This window comes from Schistocerca piceifrons, chromosome X (assembly GCF_021461385.2).
Source record: "Schistocerca piceifrons isolate TAMUIC-IGC-003096 chromosome X, iqSchPice1.1, whole genome shotgun sequence".
Taxonomy (NCBI): Eukaryota; Metazoa; Arthropoda; class Insecta; order Orthoptera; family Acrididae; genus Schistocerca; species Schistocerca piceifrons.
The window spans coordinates 189,570,356-189,592,067 of NC_060149.1; the positions used below are offsets into that span (position 1 = coordinate 189,570,356).

Genomic DNA, 21,712 nt, shown 5'->3' on the forward strand with positions numbered 1-21,712 from the left:
TTTAACAGTATGTTATTTGTGATAAGATGGTTATAAAGCCACTTGAACATTACCTTTTCTAAAAATTTTGAGAATGCTGGAAAAAGTGAAATTGGACAGAAACTTGAAGCTATTTTTTTATCTCCCTTCTTAAACAGTGGCTTAACTTCAGCATATTTCAACCATTCAGGAAATATTCCACTGATAAACAACTGGTTATACAGATAACTTAATATGTTACTTAACTCAGAATAACATTCTTTAGTTAACTTTGTTGATATTTAATCATACCCACTAGATGTATTTGATTTTAAAGATTTCATGATGGACATTACTTCTGCTGGGTAGTGAGGGTCGAATTCATATTATGGAAGTTACTTGCAATGTCTGGTCTGAGGTATCCCATGGCAGCATCTACAGAACCTGACAACTCCATCTTTTCAGTAACAGTTATAAAATGTTTGTTAAAAAGTCTCATCTGTCACCAATGTATCATTTACTCTTAATGCTATTTGCCCCTCTTCATGTCTGGTTCTACTGGTCTCCTCCTTCACTATATCCCATATTGTCTTTAATTTGTTATCTGATATGACTATCTTTTCCTTGTAATATATTTGCTTTGATGTCCATATTACAGACTTTAATATTTTGCAGTATTTCTTGTAATGTGCTATAGCATCAACATCAGAGCTGTTTTGTATCGAAAGATACAGTTTTCTTTTTGTTTTACAAGATACTTCTATTCCTTGAGTAATCCATGGCTTTTTTTGTAGACTTTGCTCTATCCTTGCTTAGTTTTGGGGGAAAACTGCGTTCCAATAAGGTAAGCACTTTATTAGCAAAAGCGTTATATTTTTCATTCACGCCATGAACACCATAAACATCACCCCAGTGAATGTCTCTGAGGAGTGTCCTAACATAATCAATTTTTGGCTTATTGATTACCCTCTTGAGTTCACATTTAACAGACTTTGTATCCTGGTCAGTATTAACATTTAACAGAAGGAACTGCATGTCATGGTCTGAGAGGCCATTGACTATTGGTTTTGTAATATAATTTTGTTCATTGGACTTTTCTATAAAGATATTATTAATGGCTGTTTGTGAGCAATTGGCTACCCTAGTCGGGAACTTTATAGTGGGAATTAAGTTGAATGATAGTGTTACTAACTCAAATACGTTGTTAATGGGAGAGTCTTTAAGGAAATCTACACTGAATTCACCAGCAACCACTATTTCTTTGTTCTTGGTTGTTAATGGGCCAGTACAGCTTCAAGGTGGTTTATGAACAGATTAAAGTTACCTGCAGGTGCTCAATATACACTTAATATTATGAAGGATTTTTTATGAAATTCTACTTCTGTTGCACATGCTTCCATATGCTGTTCTAGGCAAAATTTATGAGTGTCTATGTTCTTAAATTTATGACAGTTCCTGATTAATGTGGCAATTCCTCCTTTCTCCATTTATGCTCTATAAAAGTAAGATGCTAACCTAAATCCTGTAACTCTTAAAAGTTCTATACCAGTGGTCACATGATGTTTGGAGAGGCAGATTATGTCAGCAGGGTTTGAGGACTCTAATTCATCTATGCAGATAATTAACTCATTAATTTTATTTCTAGCCATTAATTTTATTCTATGGTAGCCACTGAAGGCTTCACACATTTCTCTCTTGATGACCAAACATATTTCATTCAGTATCTCTCCATCTATAAGCCTATGGTTTGATTTTACACCTATTATGCAGTAGTCTCTTTTTTTCAGAGTTTCTTTACAGTGACCGTATACTGTAGGGAGTACCTCCCATTGTGAACTGATCTACAGGGTACATATCTATCCAGCACTTGGTCAACTATTCTTTTAAACTTGAGCCATAGTTTCTCTACATGTTCCTGTCCTGAGCTAGAAGTTTCAAGTTCTTCACTGAGGTATGACATTACTCTTTCTTTATCTACTTTATTTCAACATGTTTTAGTTGTCCTTTTTACTTTGGTTGTCACTGTTACTGCAACTACATCATGGTTTGTGATTCCAGTTTCGATGTGGACATCTTCAAAGAGTTTCAGTCTCCTTGTTGCCATTAAATCTAATATATTTCCATAATGAGTGAGGTTATGAACAAACTGTTCTAGGTAGGTTTCAGAGAAGGCATCTAGTAATGTTTCACAGGATGTTGTCCATCACTAACAAAACTGTAACTATCCTAGTTGTTAGTTGGATGATTAAAGTCTCTTCCAATGATTACAGCATTATGTGAGAACCTAATGTACTACTGATCTGAGGTCTTCTCTAGTTTTTGGTTACATTAGGAGGTGGGTCTGGTGGTTAATAGATGGATCCAATTATGCTTTTATGTCCACCCCTGAAACTGAGTCTTGCCCAAACAATCTCACATGCAGATCAATTTCTATCTTGCTAGACTCGATCTTTTTGTCTACAGTGATAAATTCACCTCTTCCATTTCCCATTAGCCTAACCTTTTGATATATGATTGAATTTTCTCCAAAAGTCTCACTTCTATCAACTTTGGGTTTTAACCAACTTTATGTACGTATTATTATGTGAGCTTTGCTGATTTTCAGGAGCACTTCAAACTCCGGAACTTTGTTGCGAATGCTTCGGCAGTCAATCCTTAGGATATTCATACGCTTATGGAAAGGGGGGGGGGAGGAGAGGGGGGCATTTCCTTGGTTCTTACACTGATATGTCTGAGTCTCTTACAGTATTTGGACTGGATGAAGAGTTTTCTAATATTATAAAACCTTGTGTACATCCCACACACAGTCACTTGCCTGGGTAGTGGCCTCTGATCTGTAGTGCACACCTGACTCAGTTAGGTGGACCTTACAATTCTGGATCCTATGGTGTGACTCTAGGAAGTCACAGTCTCTGTTTAAAGTCTTCCACTTAGCTCAGAGGAAGGGGCCACAATTTGTTCTGGGGACAATGCTACAGATTGCAAGCTTTGTTGAAATTCAGTGAGCAAGTCTGATACTCTCAACCTTCTCTGCCAGTTGCTGGAATGATCAAAATATTATCACTATTTTAATTTCTTGTCATCTCAGATAATAGAAATTTTAAATGTAGATTTCATGAAATGTAGTATTGCCTGAGATGCAGTATTTGAAGAATTAAATTTTAGAGACTGTACTTAATGTTTGATCTGTTTCAGTGTTATGTTGTACCTGTACCTTAGTTTCAACATTTATTTCATTTATTTATTCTTCAAAATTACAACCTATAATCTGGGAAGTTAACCTAGGCCATACAACTCATATTTATGAGAGTTGTGTGGCCTACATTAGTTTCCCAGATAATTGTGTGTGCAATAATAAATGTATGTATTAAGTAGTCACTCTTGGTACTTATAAACATTATGAAGAAAATGTTAATACCACAGCTACTTTCTATCTACAATAAAACCCCTTTACCAATCATTCAACTACTAATTCTTCTGTTAGTGCTATACATTCTGCTCTGATTGTGTTCATTTATAAGGGTGCATCTAAAATGCAGAAGATTGTTTCCTCTACTGGATTCATTCTCATACTACCACAGTCAACTGCCTTTGTCTGTTGGATCCCTTGGACATAGCACAGCTTGATAGCAGTGTTTACACTGTAACAAGCAATTCCATGATTCAGTGTAACATCTTAGAATCCACACTTCTGTGATCACTTGCACCAGTGCAATGTAAAGTCTTGAAAAAGCATTTCATTCAGTGTTCACTGACCTCCTCAGTTGCTTTCTTTCCATCTGTTGGGTACATTGTGTAGCTGGGACGGCAACACGCTGACATGTAGATAAATGCCTTATGAAGTCTTCCTTGACCTTCCTGGATGCTGTAGCTGCAGTATTGTCCAAGATGCACTGCACTGACTTGTTCCTCTGTGCTGCTTTGGGATCCAGCATGTTTAATGCCTGCCCACCATTACCCATTGCATCTTCCTTGAGTGCACAGCCCACAACGTGTGCTCTGGAATGTCCACTCTGCCACAGGCACAACTCTCATCCAACTGTCTTTCGATTTTGTAAAAATATAATAACATGTGGGCCATGACTAACTAGGCAGGTACGGTATCAATCTGCTTGACAGATGAATAAATCTCATTTTCATTCTATCCCTGATGTTAGTGAGAAATTTATTTGTTCTACCTTTGCTTGAAGTGTCCCATTCATTTTGCCACGATTTTAATACACAAACCATTATTAACTTTGTCGTATCAGCCTCAGTTCCAAGTATACCACTGCAAAAGTCCCAAGCAGCTGGAAAAAACGCAGGCAACTCCTGTCTATAAGAAGGGTATAAGAACAGACCCACAAAGTTACAGACCAATATCCTTAATATCAGTTTCCTGCAGAATTCTTGAACACATTCTCAGTCAAACAACAAATTTCCTTGAGAATGAAAAGCTTATGTCCACGAATCAGCACAGTTGTAGAAAGCATTACTCATGCGAAACACAGCTTGTCCTTTTCTCACATTATATACTGCAAACAATGGATAAAGGGTGACAGGCAGGCTCCATATTTCTAGATTTCTGAAAAGCATCTGACATGGTGCCCCACTGCAGACTGTTAATGAAGGTATGAGCATATGGAATAGATTCCCAGGAAAGTGATTGGCTCAAAGAGTCCGTAAGCAATAGAATCCAGTATGTTGTTCTCAATGGCAAATTTTCATCAGAGACAAGGATGTCATCAGGACTGCCCCAGGGAACTGTAAAATATATATATATATATATATATATATATATATATATATATATATATATATATATATATATATAAAAAAAAAACAAAGATGAGGTGACTTACCGAACGAAAGCGCTGGCAGGTCGATAGACACACAAACATACACACAGAATTCAAGCTTTCGCAACAAACTGTTGCCTCATCAGGAAAGCTTGAATTCTGTGTGTATGTTTGTGTTTGTTTGTGTGTCTATCGACCTGCCAGCACTTTCGTTCGGTAAGTCACCTCATCTTTGTTTTTATTTTTTATATATAATTTTTCCCACGTGGAATGTTTCCCTCTATTTTATATATATATATAATATGGCTGACTGGGTGGGCAGCGATCTGCTGTTGTTTGCTGATGATGCTGTGGTGTACAGGATGTGTTGGAGGTGAGTGACTGTAGGAAGATACGAGATGACTTAAGCAAAATTTCTAGTGTTATGAATGGCGGCTAGCTCTAAATGTAGAAAGATGTAAGTTAATGCAGGTAAGCAGGAAAAACAAACCCATAATGTGTGAATATAGCATTATCAGTGTCCTGCTTGACACAGTCATGTTAGTTAAATATCTGGACTTATTGTTACAAAGCAATATGAAATGGAATGAGCATGTGAGGAATGTGGTAGATAAGGTGAAGGAGAATTTTGGGAAAGTGTTGTTCATCTGTAGAGCACACCCCATCTAGGATGCTAGTGCAACCTATTTTTCGATACTGTGTTTGGGGTCTGCACCAGGTCGGATTAAAGGAAGAGACTGAAGAAACTGAGAGGTGGACTGCTAGATTTCTTACTGGTAGGTTCAAACAACACACAACTGTTATGGAGACACTTCACGAACTCAAATAGGAATCCTTAGAGTGAAGGTGATATTCTTTTTGTGCAACACTACTGACAAAATTTAGAGAACAGGCTTTTAAAGCTAACTGCTGGACAATTCTACTAATGCCAACATACATTTCCCATAAGAACCATGAAGATGTGAGAAATTAGGGCTCATATGGAGGCATACACACAGCTGTTTTTCCCTTGCTCTATTTGCAAGTGGAGCAGGGGAGGGAATGACTAGCAGTGATATTGGGTACCCTCCATCATGGCTTGTGGAGTATGTATGTAAATGCATAAGTTGATCCTTCATACTCCCATTTCATTGCCTCTCTTTAATAAATAAAGGGCTCCCCTTTTCAAGATTTTCAAGTTCAGTGGGCATATTCCTAGAACTACTAATAATAATAATAATAATAATTTTATTGTCTTTAAGCCATTACAGCAATAGACAAAGTCATACATATAATACAATACAGTACAGTACATGCTATAGAAGGACAGAATTGTTAAAAACTTTACAGTTTAATACCACAGGTCATGAAATCCTTTACATTGTAGAATGGGTTTATAACTAACCAGTCATAAAGTGTTTGTTTGTATTGTTGCTCTGGTAAATTTTGTATACCTTGTGGAAGTTTGTTAAATAATTTGTGGCCCATAAGTTCATAAGTGTTGACTGATTTTGACAGTCTGTGGTAGGGCATATAGATAGAGCTGTTTGTCCTAGTGCTGTAACAATGTATATTTGCCCTGCGTTTTACTTTAGGTAAGTTCTTTTTTGTGTAGATTAAAACATAATAAATATATAGGTTTATTACTGTCATGATTTTTTGTTGAGTAAACAAAGGTTTACAATGAGCCTTGTATGGTGAGCCTGTAATTATCCTAATAGCTTTCTTTTGCAGCAGTAGTATATCATGCACACAAGTGGAGTTTCCCCATAAAATAATGCCATAGGATATGATGCTTTGGAAAAATGTGTAGTAAGATACTCTAACATAATTTTTAGGTACACAGTGCATTAATCGCCTTAACAAATAGATTACCCTACACAATTTACAGCTAATATACTTAATATGTGGATTCCAAGAAAGTTTATCATCCAAATATACCCCCAAAAATTTAACACAACTAGGATAATCTGATGGAAACTTGTCTTTTAAACTAAATACCATCTGCTGGGTTTTGCTTTCATTAAGCAAGAACCCATTTGCTTTAAACCAGAGTGAAGCTTGCTCAATTGTCTCTGTAACACATGTTTTAAGGCTATTAAGATCATTACTGCTGCTCAGAAATGTTGTATCATCAGCATAGAGTACTGTTCTGGATTTGATAAATGATGGCAGGTCATTTATCATTATTAGGAAAAGGAAAGGGCACAGCACGGATCCCTGCGGAACACCTACCTCAACTTGTTCTATACTTCTTTCCCAACACAGACGGCTTGCTTACGGTTTTGTAAATATGATCTTAATAGCTTAAGGCTGTTACCTTTAACACCGTAAAAGTCCATTTTTTCGAGTAGCAGTGTATGTTCTACACAGTCAAAGGCTTTGCTTAGGTCACAAAAAGTCACCTGGGCAAAGCATTTATCTTCAAATACTTGATGGATGTATTTAACAACATTGTCTATGGCATCAATGGTTGACAGGTTTTTCCTAAAGCCATACTGTGATCCACTTATTAATCCTATGTTATCAAAGTAAACAGATAATTGTTGGTAAATTATGCATTCTAGAACTTTTGAGAAAACTGGGACTATGGATATTGGCCTGTAACTAGAGACACAATTTTTATCTCCTTTTTTATGTACTGGAACTACCCTAGACAGTTTAAGCTCATCGGGGAAAAAACCCTCCAGTATACACTTGTTTATACAATACGTTAGGGGGTACACTATACAGTCTATTACTTTCTTAAGCATGTTACAAGACAGGTCGTATATGTCTACACTGTCTGATGATTTTAACTGCTTCACTATTCTTAACACAAAACTAACAATGCATCATGCATAGTAGTGGAGTAGGTGCCCATTATCTTTAAAGCATTCTTCGTTGACCTCTTCTGGCTACTGAAACCGGCTTCACAAGCTGCAATTAATGAGCCCAAACACTCACATCATGTTCTACAAATGTAGCTAATACAGTCTAGTGGTATGCTCTTTTATGCCTGCCTCCTTTACATGATGCACATTTGTTGTGCCTTTCTGTGACTCAGCATCTCTGCAATATGGTACATAGCAACTATCCTTTTCATTATATTGTTACATCCAGAAATACCCATAGATATCTCATTATTATGCTTCTTCTAATTGTTACATAATTTAATTTTATTTTAGGATTTTTTGCTAGGTTCCCTTTCAGCAGGAGTTACTTAGTTTTGTGAGGGGCCAATGACAATCTGACACTTCAACACCTCCTTCAAGTCTATGGAACACTGCTTTACATTTGCTTCTATAATTCTTCTGGAGTCAACTCTTATGATGAACAGCACATCATCTGCAAATGCTAACAGTCTGCTCACATTACCACTGTCATGTAACTTCTGCAGTATGGGCTCCAATGCTACATCCCAAAACTCTGTGTCACACTCTGATCACTGTGGACAGTCATTTAGTATGGTCTTTGTCATTTATTTCCTGGGCATGTTAAAGATTTGTGTCTCCCATGGCAATAACCTATCAGGTAGTTGTTCAATACTTCTGGACACTCCAGTTCCCTACGGTGAAAAGAAAATGGCCACCACAGGTTATCGAAAGTATCTGTAATATTGATCATCATCCCTAGAATGCACATAGAATGAGTGTCTGCCACTAGCAAGATCATATTATTAATTGCGCATCCTGTTGACCCTCCTCTTCTGAACCCATAACAGTGGGACCTCATCCTGTGTGGCATTCTATGATCTTGTAATCATTTGCATAATAGTTTTTTCCATTATCTTACTGAGAACATTTGGACAGTCTGTAGAGTTTGGGTATCGTCAGATCTTTATCTTGCCCTTTACTAAAGATCATCATCTCAGCATTCTTCCATGGTGTAGGGCCTCTACCTTGCAAGAAACACCCATTGTACAGTTCACACTAGTAAATATATAAGTGGGCACATAAGGCTTGTATTACTTTGGTGGGGCTTGATTGTGATTCTTGAGATTTGTTCTGTTCCAGACTTAACATTATTTTCCCAATTTCTTATTGTTCAACAGGATATGCAAGTTCATTTTTTCTATAGTCATCCCACAACATTGTTTGTAACCTATGTCGATCTTCTGTCTCGTTTTTGTCTTTGTCATCATGAAGTAGTGTTTCCATTAGCAGAGCAGCTGACTGTTCCTAACTTTCTATTATCATTCTTTCATTTCTTTTGAGCCTGGACAAAACTGTTGGTAATTGTATTTTCTCTTAGACTATTTTGTATGGTAGTCAGTTTGTAAGTTAATCTGCATGAATTGTTTCCAATGTCCCATTTTTGTTTTCCAAGACTCTCCTTTAAAATGTTGTTTAGCATGCCTGTATCTATGCAACCTTTAGGTTATTTCAATTTGGGTCATGCTGCTCTGGTATAGCTTCCTGGCTCTTCTTGTTTCACATATTGATTTCTGCAGTGCTGTGGTACATATACTAGATATTCCTCTAACAAGGGAATGGTCAGACTTGACATGTCGAAACCTGTGTTGCTTTTTTTACCACTGTGAGTTAACATTGCAAGAAGTCTGTACGCAAAATTTTAGCTGCTGATATGACCTGGAAGTCTGTAAACAATTTTATGAAGTAAGACATTATTGTCGCACGGTTTCCGCGCTTATAACTGCCTCTCGTACAACCCTGACCTCTCTCGCTACGTTATATCAACGCCATCTAGGGACAAGGTGGCGTTAGCTACGCGCCGGTCTCTTGCCACAGCAGTGAAAGAGCTGATTCCCCCAGTGAAAGCGATCGTATGATAATGAAACATTCGTTGACAAATATGGCTGATATGTTATCTACAACATTCTTTCCAAACAGTTATGAAATAGACACAAATAAATATACGGTTTAGAACACGTCCAAATTTTATTTCTTGTAATTACCGAAAAAATGCGAAATATTGATACAATGTTCAAAACATAGGTTTTTTGTGCACCAAGAACATACGAGCAAAGACGACATATGACAGCCCTGCGAATCACAGACGTTGTTAGATGTCCGTAGACAAATCTAGGCTGGTGTTAGGAATGAATCAGGCCTAGTATCAGTACAGTTCGAGGAGTGCCACGCATATTTAATCAAATTCGGAAACCGTGGGGAGGAAAATTGATAATTTACTACTGATTGCAGCTTGAGAATATTGTCACGGAGATAGACAGAAATTTCAGTGATCTGCACACAATAATTTTCTCTGTTAGTTTTCTGTAAAATGCCTTCAACTGACGGAAAAATTCTCTGTCTAAAGGTTGAATTACGTTCGTCGTGCCGGGTGGAATCTGAAGTATCTCTACTTCTTTGTCAGGGTGGACTCGAAATACAGCTTTTAATGAATCAGACCTTTTATTACCTGACCACGAATCTAGAAGTAGGAGATTTGTTCCCGCAGAACGGAAGAAAAGCATGACGCATGAAAAGTGTAACGTTTTCATTTCCCATTTTTCCAGACTTCGATGCGTCTACCACAAGATTGTTTGCGTAGAACATTGTTCTTTTGACACGTGGTCCAAAACGTCCAGTTGGTTCTTGAAGACACACATATAGTTTAGGCAGCAATGAACCATCCAGACTAATTATGGGCATTGTAGTGTATGAATGGGTGAGTGCAGTCGTGGACTGCGCAATCGCCTCAATGTGTTTTTCCCCTTTGAATGACAGTGTTCTTTTCGCAGGCATTTCTTTTTGAAAACCTGACTGATCTGCATTGTAGACGTACGATTCACTAAAACTAGCGATCTTATTTTTTGCATTCGTAAGAAAAGCTTCTATCATTTTGATTTGTGTCTCTTCATTTTTCCGACCTGTTTCTCGATACAAATTTTGTTATTTTTCTTGCCACAATTTTATGTGATCTTTTGAAGCGACTAATCCAACTTTGAGAAGCTGTAAATTCTATAGCGCCTATCGCGTTGGCAATCTCTAACGCCCAACCACGCAAAGTTGTATCGCTGACACTAAATGACTGTTGTCTGGCATCGGTAAATAGCTCAAAAAGTCGAGCATTTATCTCCGTCGCCATTTCCAGTCGACTCTTACGTCGTCCAGCGACTTCCTTTTTCCATCTATACAATTCACGTTCAGAACGGACAAAGCGATACTTATTTTGAACAGTACTGACACGTAGGCGTTTCTTACCACTTTCGTTCAACCAATACGTCACCGCTTTTTTTTGTCTGATAAGGTAATTGTAGTTGCTGGTGTTACTTTTGGAGATAATTGACGATGGTACGTGGCGCTATCACTCGAAGAGTCTTCGTGAGTGCAACTTTCGTCGGTGTCTTCGCCGTCTGTAGATTCACAGTCTGCAATATCGAGTGTTTCAGTTGTTTCTAGCAACATGTCTGCGCCATTTACATGCTCGTCTAGAAGTTTAACAACCATGTCGCACAAAAAATAGTCTTCACGCGTGTTTTCTGTTGATTGCTTCATTTGGCGTCTGTGGTATATCTCCATGGCAAGCAGCAAAACGTTTACAGGGTTCGCCATCACCTGTGAGGGGAGATTGAATGTTCACCGTAAAGTGCCTTGCGGAATATAGATGAACATGCACAGAACATCTTTCACATCTCTTACCAGTTTCAGGACGGTATGTTTCGAAATACGTACCAGAAATTAAAAGGACGTGCATGCCACAGAAACGAATATTCGTTTTCCCTTTCCACCAAAACCGTGCAGCGATATTCCTCTTTAGTGAACTCCGCGATAAGACGGTCGCACTTCCCGACCATGCGCACAACGCTCGGGACTCGCCATTTACAGGGGTGGCCAGCCGTCACTGCAAGCGCCAAGCAGGAAACACAGCCATGTTCATGATTTTTTTTTAGGTGATTTCCAGTTCATGCCAGCAGCTACAATTTTGCATACGGATCTTTTGCACAGTTAAATAACAGTGCTAAAAAAAGCAATACATGTTTCAGCATGACAAGTCTGACCATTCCTTTGTAAGACTCACTCTTGACAGGTATCCATGCCCTCATTGCCTTACGTATTGTGTGTGTGTGTGTGTGTGTGTGTGTGTGTGTGTGTGTGTGTGTATTTTGACTCCACAGGTGCTCAAGCAATCGCAAGGTTATCAGCACCCAACAGATTTTAAAAAGTAATGAATGTGAAAATTTCACTAAAACTGTTACACACATCATTCGCATTCACTCACATAATCACTCTATCTCACAGGCCTTAAGAATGGAGAAACAGTGAAATGTGATACATCAGGGATTAAAAACACTAAGTAAAAGAGTGACAGAGGAGCTAAAACAACAGCACAGGCAAAGTTGACTGGCTGACCACTTACAAAACCATGGGTGAGTCAGTCACCTTGTCAATACATTAAGACATTTCTTTTTTTCTTTCGCTACCGCCTTTAACCCGCATTGTGTGCAGGGTTGGCTGGGTTACGGACAGATGTGGCATGGTTAATTGGAAGGGGTGGCCGGATGCCCTTCCTGCCGCCACCCCATACCCCCCGGGATGGAATTAGTGTACCCCAGCTGTCTGCATCAAGTGTAAATCATGAAATAGTGTGACTGTGTTTCAAATGTCTGTGAGTCGTGGAACTGAGGCGGGACGTTGGGACCAGCCCAGTATTCACCTAGTAGGATGCGGAAAACCACCTAAAAACCACATGCAGACTGGCCGGCACACCGGCCATCATCGTTAATCCGCCGGGCAGATTCGATCCGGGGCCAGCACCCCTACCCGAGTCCAGGAAGCAGCACGTTAGTGCTCTCAGCTACCCTGGCGGGTTGTCAATGCCTAAAATCATGGGAAAATTTTGAACATTCACAAAACTTTAAAACTCTAACCATATTCATCGGAATGTACTTAAAACACAGGACAAGGCTATTGGCAAATCTGTCACTACCCTCCGGTCCAAAAATAAAACAGAGTCTAATAAAATTTAACACACAGTGATCTGAATGCCACAAGCACTACACACTAGAGGACCCTATTGCCAGAGCAAGAAGCCATGCATTATAGGGCTGTTGCCTATGCAAAGACAAGTAAGGAGGACCTTGTCCTGTTGATATTGTTGGAAGGATGCCAGCATTATGGGCTTTACTAGACGGAGCTTATTGTCTGTTACTCCCTGTCACTCATCCTCCCGTCGTGCAACACTCTATATCTCAACAGCGAGGTGATAGCATGCAGTGGGATGGCACACTGAACTAACTGAGGATCATGACACGCCTCCTTGGCTGCTAAATCTGTCCTTTCTTTCATCACAATATCCTTGTGCTCTGGTACCCTGTAAAGGGCATGCAGCGAATCATAACAGACAAGGATTTTAGTATTCAAATCATGTGTCATCTACTCCAATGCCCGTAGGATTACATACAATTCTGCATTGAAGACAGTTAAGTCTTGAGGCAGTCAGACCTTGAGTACATGATCAGGGAAAAACACAAAACAACCAACGGAGTCCCCCTGTTCTGTAAGGACAGTTGTAAAGTTGTGGCGCTCCATTAAAATGTCATCAAATAATGTGATAAAAACACATGCAGGAGTGCAAAATCTCCTTTACAGCACTAAATCTAAAATTACTCTCAGCTTTTGCAGTAACCAGGGTGGCAGAGGTTGTACTTGCTCCATACCAAGTGACCCCAGCACATGCCGCATGTGGACCCCAAATGGCCTTGTTGCACATGGATGATTGAAGAAAAGGCATTCCAGAGGTGAAAGAGCAACATTATGGTACAAAAGTGAATTCAGAAACATGAGGAATTTACATGCCTGAGATACCATGAAGAGTTGCCACTGGATTGTAAGTGGCGGTTCACCAGCCTCAGCACAGAGACTGGATATGGGGCTTGTTCTTAAGCACCCGTGGCCAGTCTAATCCCCTCATGGTAGATAGCGTCAATGTTCTTCAGATAGTAAGATCTCACTTATTCATACCCTGTGCACCCATAGTCCAGCCATGAATGCATGAAAACTCTATAAAACTGCAGCAGACATGCCCTGTCCACTTCCCAAGATATGTGTATAAGGCACTATATGATATTCAGTGCATTCAGGGTTCTGGATTTCAGGTCTCTCTGGTATGGAAATCATGAAAATTTTAAGCAAAAAATGAGGTCTGAAAACCTCACTAAGTCTTTAAAAAGTAGAATATGCAAGGCAGGTAAATTAAGAATATGATGAGAATGGTTGAAATGAACACACACACTTATCTGTGGAAAACTGAAAAGCCGTTTTTGCAGACCACTCCTCTAATCTCTACACCAGGGCCGGCCAAACGCTGCACAGTGTACAGATGTGCGGAAGTGCTGCACATGTGCGCACGTGTGCGACAGCGAGCGACAGCGACATCTGTTATTAGACCTGTGTCCTAAATGAACGGCGGCGGCTCCACTTCCCTGTTTATGTGGTACAAGCAAGAGCGCAACATACCCAGTCTCGTTTACCCCTGGTAACCGTAACCTTAACAGAGTACTGAGAAATGGCAGGTACTGTGAAAAAGCAAAGGACAGGAGATCTATGTTCTCAGTCGTTTAAAAATGACTGGGAACTGCAATTCTTTTTTGTAGCCGTTGGTGAAAACTCACAGTGTTTACTATGCCGCCGGATAATAGGCGGCCAGCGTAAGTTTTCAACTGAAAGACACTACAATACATATCACAAAGACGAGTGTAGTATACTCAAGAGTGAAGAACGGCAAGCAAAATTAAATGTCCTTAAGAAAATGGATGAGACGCATCAACTCGATTATCATTTTTCATGACCAGTGATAAACGTGTTTTGATTTATTCCTTTCATAATTAAAAATTGTTTACTAACTGCGCATTAGTGCCTCATTCTGCTCCGTGTTACATTATTATCAGGAAAGTTGGTCATTAAACCGATTGTTCCAATGTATACTTATATTTAGGTTTTTTTTTGTTTAATATGTGAAGGGCTACGCTCAGCTGAAGTCGATAAAACGTAACATTCATCAGATTGTCGGTTATTATGTAGATTTCAGACAGAACTGATGAAAGATATGGCAATAATGGTATTGAAATAACAGGTGATCATCGAGGGGTCTGTGGTTATCATTCTGTTCAGAGGTCAGTGAGACAGAAATTATGTGGGTGTAACTGAGGGCACCGAGAATTAGTTATAGGAGACCTTGCATTAGTTTAATGTTATTTGAAATCATGAATAAGGTTAGTTGGAAGTCGCTAAGAGTTCTCTTTCTTAAATACTAGATCGAAAACATTACTCGTATTTACGTGCTGTCAGTCAAGCTGCCTTAATAAAAACCCACGGTTGTTAACTGTATTACTTGTCCTACTGGGTTAAACTGTTAACATAAAATTAGACGTCTCAATGAGTAGACTGTGACAGTATTTTAAATGTTTAATACGCGAAATACCTTCCTATGGTTGGCTTGCAAGTTGTGGAAAGAGCATTAGAATGCACCGGTACAGAGTATCCCACAAGTGGATAAAGCGACATCTGTGCGTAGAAACATGCACTACATGAACGCTGACGGCTGCGGCGTGCACGCTGTGACCCGGAAGTTGCACATGTGCAGGAGCACCGCACGCGTGCAGAATTTCTGGCCGGCTCTGCTCTACACTGTAAGTTGCAACCGACAACAAATGAGCATTGTACAGGACTCCTTATCACAGATGTGATACTGTCTATGACCATGACAAAGAGGACAATACTTATAATATTACCCGGAGGAACACCATTTGTCTGCTCAAAATGATCCAACAGTGAGGCTCCCCAAAGCCTGCTGATCAGCTGCCTCTAGCAGGGTCAGGTTGTCGACAGTGGACTGAAATCTCCAGAATCCACACTGAGAGTGGCTAAGAAGTTGCCCGGTCTCTAACAACCAGACCAGATGATGGTTAATCATTAGCACCAGGGTCTTTCTGACGCAGCTTATTAAGGCAAAACTCTGGTAACCATGCGAGATGTGCGGTCCTTTCTTGGTTTGAGAAGACGAATGGAAATCATCTCTCACCAAGAGTTGGGAAAGTGGCCTGTCTACCATACCAAATTAAAACATTTAAGGAGGATTTCCTTTGAAACTGGAGGCAAATGTCGAAGCATGCAGTACTGGATTTGGACATGATGAAGTGCAGTGTCATGAGCCTCAGACAGTGTTGATTCCAGCTCCCACATGGAGAAAGGGTAGTTGTAGGTCTCAGAACTGTTGGATCTGAAGTCTAACTTGCCCCTCTCTCCAGTCGTACGGTGGAGGTGAAATGCTGGATCCTGGCTGGCATTGGCAGCAGTATTTGCAAACTGCTCTGTCATTGTGTGAGTGATGTCTCCAGGCATTGTTTGAAGACACCCCTTTTTCAGCACTGCTGCTATTGGTAAATGACTGTGTTTACTGCAAATCTTCCTGATGGCTTCCCGTACTTTTGTGGAACAAGTGGAATGGTTGATGGAGTCCAGAAATGCCTGTCATGACCTTTTCTCACTATTTTAAATGATGCATTGAGCCTTGGTTCCCACAACCAGAAAATCTGAGAGTTTGTCTGCTGCCAGGCAGTACTTAAACTATTGAAGAGCCGCATGCCTGTCTTGGATTGCTGAGCAGCACTCATCAGTCCAACGAGGTTCAGGCAGTCTCCTAGTAGGAGAAATGGTTCGGGAAATTCTTCTATAACATCTGTTAGAGCCTCAGAGTCAATCACATTGTGCAGAGGTGAGTATAGTGAGTAAATAGTGATCCTTTGACACATGTGAACTTCAACTGCAATCACTTTCAGGTCAGATTGGATGCTTTAAAATGTGTTTCCTGCAAACACAATCACAGAAGAAGTTCCTGTGCTAGAAGTTTCAGTTCCTCCACATGTGTCCTGAACCCATTAATATTTCATTGTAATATGGGAGTATTCTATGATGGTTGTTGCCCTTGCACCCTGCCTTTTTGCCTTCGGAAGGGGGCGGGGTGGCGGGTGCATGTAATGAGTGGAGGCTTAGTGTTTGGGCGAGGAGGCGGTAGTGGCAGCACTGGATGGTGGACCATTCTGAACCTTTGGAGGAGTTGGGAGCTCTGCAGCATTGGAAACCACAGCCTTGTCTGATGTTCTGGGAAGAGGTACAGGCTGTGAAGTAACTGCAGCAACACAAGTGCATTGACAAATGGAGGTACTAGTGCTAACACTAACAACCACCATTTCTGTAGCAGTATCAGTCTTCTGAACTGGCTGCTTGAGAACAGATGCAAAGGAGATAGCAAACGTCAAGGGCTGCGTGGCCTTATAGATCTTTTTGGCCTCATCATGCAATTTATACTTAGTTGTTTTAATTTTCTGTATCTTCCTTTCTACAAGGAAGACACTGGAGTCCCTACTCCAGACAGGTTGAGCCCTAGAACAGTTTACACACTTCTCAGAAGATGAACAACCAACTCCTTCATGGGCTGCCATATCACATTTGCCACAAGTTGTTTCTCCTTTACAATCTAAGGTGGTGTGCCTGAAGTGCTGCCATGTAAAACAGTGCATTGGAGTTGGGAAACAAGGCCATACAATGAGGCAATGGAAACAAGCCTTAATGTGCTCTGGAAGTTTCGTGCTGCTGAAAGTCAATATAAACAAGTCTTATTTCATTAGATTGCCATCCACTCTTTTCATTATGTTTTGCACATCAATAATTCTTTCCTGGGACCTCTCAGGTTTCATTTTTTCTTGGGGAATGTCAACCAGATCCCAGAAAGTCACAACACTTTTGCTGTAGTTCAAAAGGTATTAAGCAATTCACTTTCTATTCCATACATGTCGTTCCATTGAGATTTCTGGATGTTCTTCACTTGTTGGGAATTTGAAATTTCTGCCAACAGGGTCTCATTTTGCAAGTGATTGACAGATTTTAAAGCTCCAGAAATTCCCTCTAAACTTTTTTGGACATAGAAAGGTGAAACTTTCTCAAAGCTGCCATCCTTTCATTTAACTATAAGAAACATCAGCGTGTGATCATGTGTTCTGCAACTAGAGACTGAAAGATTTTGTGTAATCCCCAAGTCTGGAGGACTGGCTACACAAGTCCTCTTGTTCAGTTAGGTGTTGGTACCTACTGGCTGCCCACCCTTTCCACTGGAACAAGGAGGTGTTAATTTCAAGGGTTCCAGTTCAACCCCACAAACAGCTAGGGAAATAAAAGTCCCACATGTCAAGGTAAGCCTTATGCAACTGAGGTTCTGCACTTTCCCCAGAGGTTGCCCACTAATGAATGTTCCACAATTTCCAAGCATCTCATTGGTGCACAGGATGCCTTTAAGTTGAAGGGTTTTTGTAGAGGTTTATGCTATCCTCACAATCTGGGTGGTCAATTGAAGATCCACAGTCTCTATGACATACAACATTCCCTTGCTGCACTGTACAGTGGTTGCTAAAGCATGACCAGAGCTTACACAGCCCCAGCTCAGGAACCCCAGCATTGCCAAGCCTGTATCCAGCAAACAAATGCTTAGCCCCTGTGGGATCCTGTGTATGGCCACTGTCAGTTCTTGTGCTTTAACATCTACATCATCAACCAATGATGGACTTCCTGGATGCTGAAACACCCTTCTTGGTTATTCCCAATTAGCCTCCTTGATAGTGTATTTGAGCGTTATGTGTACATTTCCTGTGGTGTCTTACATTTCCCTTCTAGTCATGGTATAGTGTATGATATTGTTATCACTTGATGTCATTCCAGTTTCAACCTTCCAGCCTTTCACACAGTGCATCATTACCATCTTTGCTAGAGTTATGTCTACATTTGATGCTGCTCTGTTGCTCTGACCCTCCCTTCAAAGTCTGTCAGATTTTAAGGTGTATTAAATACCTGGAGGCTGAGTTCCATGGTGGCTTCTTCTAGTTGTCTTCCACAGTCATCATTCAGGAGACTAGGCAACAACACTGACTTCATATTTGCATCAGTTGCATATGCATGAGACTTAATTTGTCCTAGATGACTAATATCCTTCAGCCTTATCTGATACTTGCCAATCCCATCACTAAATCAAAAATACATGGGAACCAGGATGCAACTCCCCTTTCAAGTTAACATTTCCATGTCGATTACATGTTCTGAACAATACTGGGATGGTTTTGACATGGTAACAACCTTGTTAAATACTATTATTGCTTCCATAGGACGCTGCCTGTGGGTGACTATTGGGCAGATATTAGCATACTGAATACCTTTCCTCCTGCCTTAGTATATTGTTCTTGGAAATACAATACATCTAACCTCAACTCCTCTACCACTGCCTCTGCCTCTTTTAATATTCAGGCACTTCTCATGTCATTAACTTTCAGCATATTTGGATAAGAGTATATCCAACCAATGGGCATAAAGCTGATGGTATAGTAAGCAAGTTTTTTAGTAATATATTGCAATTTAATGTTCACAAGACATTCACACAAAATACCAACCTGCTCTTTTTTACAGTTTATGTGAGACATAACTTCATAAGAGGTGTTACTTACAATTGTAAATACTCAAATCTCCACGAGGATTCCTCTTTTCCTGGAAAATATGTTAAGTCTTATCATCATCACATGTTAAGTGAGTTACTGCCCTCTTCACAGATTATCTTATCTGCTTAATAGCATAAATGAGCTAAAATTCATAAATAAAATGCTGATGATGAAAACATACAAGAAAAAAGACCACTAACCTTGTAAACAGATTTTCTGAAAATAGGCAAGATCAGGAGCAGATTCAAGTGGAGCACTTTCTGAATCTGATGAACGATCTAAGGCATAGCACCTCTGACGACCCCCTCTGATGTTCTCAACAGAAACAGCAAGACAATGCTGTCTCATCTGAGCACATTTCACCAGACACTCTACAGCAATACCAATATCATCTCTGGTCCTGATAGGCTCTCTATGAAAAACAAATACATTAATAAGTAAAACTGTGCTTGCTGTGTGATTAGAATATGTGCAAAACTTCATGACATGCAAGAGTTAGTGAACTAGTGTGCAGTTATCATAACATACTATACATTGTGAGACAATTCCTGTACAAGCACGGAAATAGTTTTCTAAAAGGAAGTGTGTTAGTTGCTTTTTGAATACAGTTATGTCACCAAAAATATACCTGACATGAAATGGTGAAGCATAACATACATTTATGCTGGAATAAAGTATTCCTTTCCATATCATTATGAGTTTTACATACTGTTCAATGCAAATTATGTTATCTATCAAGATCAGGCTATAAATTTTTCATTTTCTGTACTGTATGATTCTTCTAAACAAAGAACCAACAGAAGGAATATAATGGGAGGAAATGATGAGGAAGTTGATAGAATAGCATCTAGGTTGGACACACTTCATGATTCTAATGACTTTTGTTGCGCACAGAAACGGTTTTTACTTGTGACTGCTTTTCCCAGAATATGATGTCATAGGATGTAAATTAACAGAAGTAGCCTAGATATATAGCTTTGGTTGTATGTAGATCATAGATGAATGCAATATTGTTAGTAGAAATCATTATTAAACTCAATTTTTACATAGGCAGCAGACATTATTAATCAGCTGGCTCAACTCTTAATATGTAGGCCTTGCAGGAAAATAATGTCAAACTGGCACATAGTGTACCACATGTTTGGATATGCAAATGATTAGCTTTTCAGTGCAATCACCCAAAGTAGGCAAGGGAAACATTATCTGCATTCTGTATATACAGTCACTGTTACAGTCACTGTAAAGCTACAGAGTCTGGCCTCAGCAGCCAGAGAGTGTGTTCATGTGTGTATGTGGTGGGGGGGGGGGGGGGGGGTGCGCACGTGCGTGTGTGTGGGCGCACTCACGTGCGTGCGTATCTACTTCCAATTCCAATAAAGGCCTTGTTGGCTGAAGGCTCACTTTCTGACAGTCTTTTTGTTGCGCCTATCTGTGACTCAGCATCTCTGCTATATGATATGAGTGGCAACTATCCTCTTCATAGTATTACTACTGCAGTATGTGTGTAAAACAAAGCATAGGGCTAGAGATGGGGAGATGCTGAATGAAACACATTTGTCTGTCAAGAGGGCAATGTGTGAGGACCTCAATGACAACTATAGTAGAGTATTGTTGAAGGATCTCTCACAAAACCCATAAAAATTCTAGAATGGGATTTTCACTCTGGAGCATAGTGTATGCTGATATGAAATTTCCTGGCAGATTAAAACTGTGTGCCGGACCGAGACTCGAACTAAGGACCTTTGCAAAGGTCCCGAGTTCGAGTCTGAGTTCGGCACACAGTTTTGATCTGTCAGGAGGTACTCATGGATGAGACAGAGACTGAAACTGAAGGTAGCAAAGCAAAAGCAGAGACTCTGAATTTGGTTTTTCAAATGTTCTTTTGCAAATGAAAATCCAATGGTATTGTCAGTGGTGTTGAGAAGCAACTAAAATCACTAAAACTGAGCAAAGCTTCAGGGTCTTGATGAAATCTCTATCAGGTTCTAACCTAGATTTGTGACTCAGTTAGTCTCTCTTTTAACTTTAATCTACTGTACATCCTTTGAACAAAAAACTGTGTCTAGTGATTGGTAGGAAGCATGGATCACAGGTGTGGCAGAAGTGATAAACAAAAATACTGTCCAATATCCTTGACATATATTTATAGTAAAATCTTACAGCGTTTTCTGAGCTGAAAAGTAATAAGATATCTTGAACAAAATGATCTCCTCTATGTCAATCAGTGATGATTCCAAAAACATCAGTCATGTGAAAGTGAGCTTGCACTTTTCTCAGATGACGTCCTGAAAGCCATGGATCAAGGCACTTACATAGATGCTGTATTTCTTGATTTCTGATAAGCATTTCATTCAGTACCACAGCTGTGTTTATTATCAAAAGTATGGTCCTATGGCGCATCAAGCAAAATTTGTGATTGGATTGAGGAAATTTTGGTAGAGAGGACCTCAGATGGAGAGTCATTGACAGATGTAGAAGTAGCCTTGGGTATGTCCCAAGGAAATGTGTTGTGACCCTCACTGTTCATGTTGTATATTAGTGATCTTGCCTTCAATATTAATAGTAACCTCAGACT

General features: G+C 39.7%; 1 protein-coding gene across 1 annotated transcript in view; it reads right to left on the bottom strand.

The window, feature by feature from the left end:
* LOC124722900 overlaps positions 1-21,712 on the bottom strand; it is a 506,082-nt gene that overhangs the window by 135,633 nt on the left and 348,737 nt on the right. Inside the window, exon 18 of the mRNA XM_047248040.1 lies at positions 19,338-19,549. Coding sequence (XP_047103996.1) covers positions 19,338-19,549 — 212 coding nt within the window. The remainder of the gene's footprint in view (positions 1-19,337; positions 19,550-21,712) is intronic.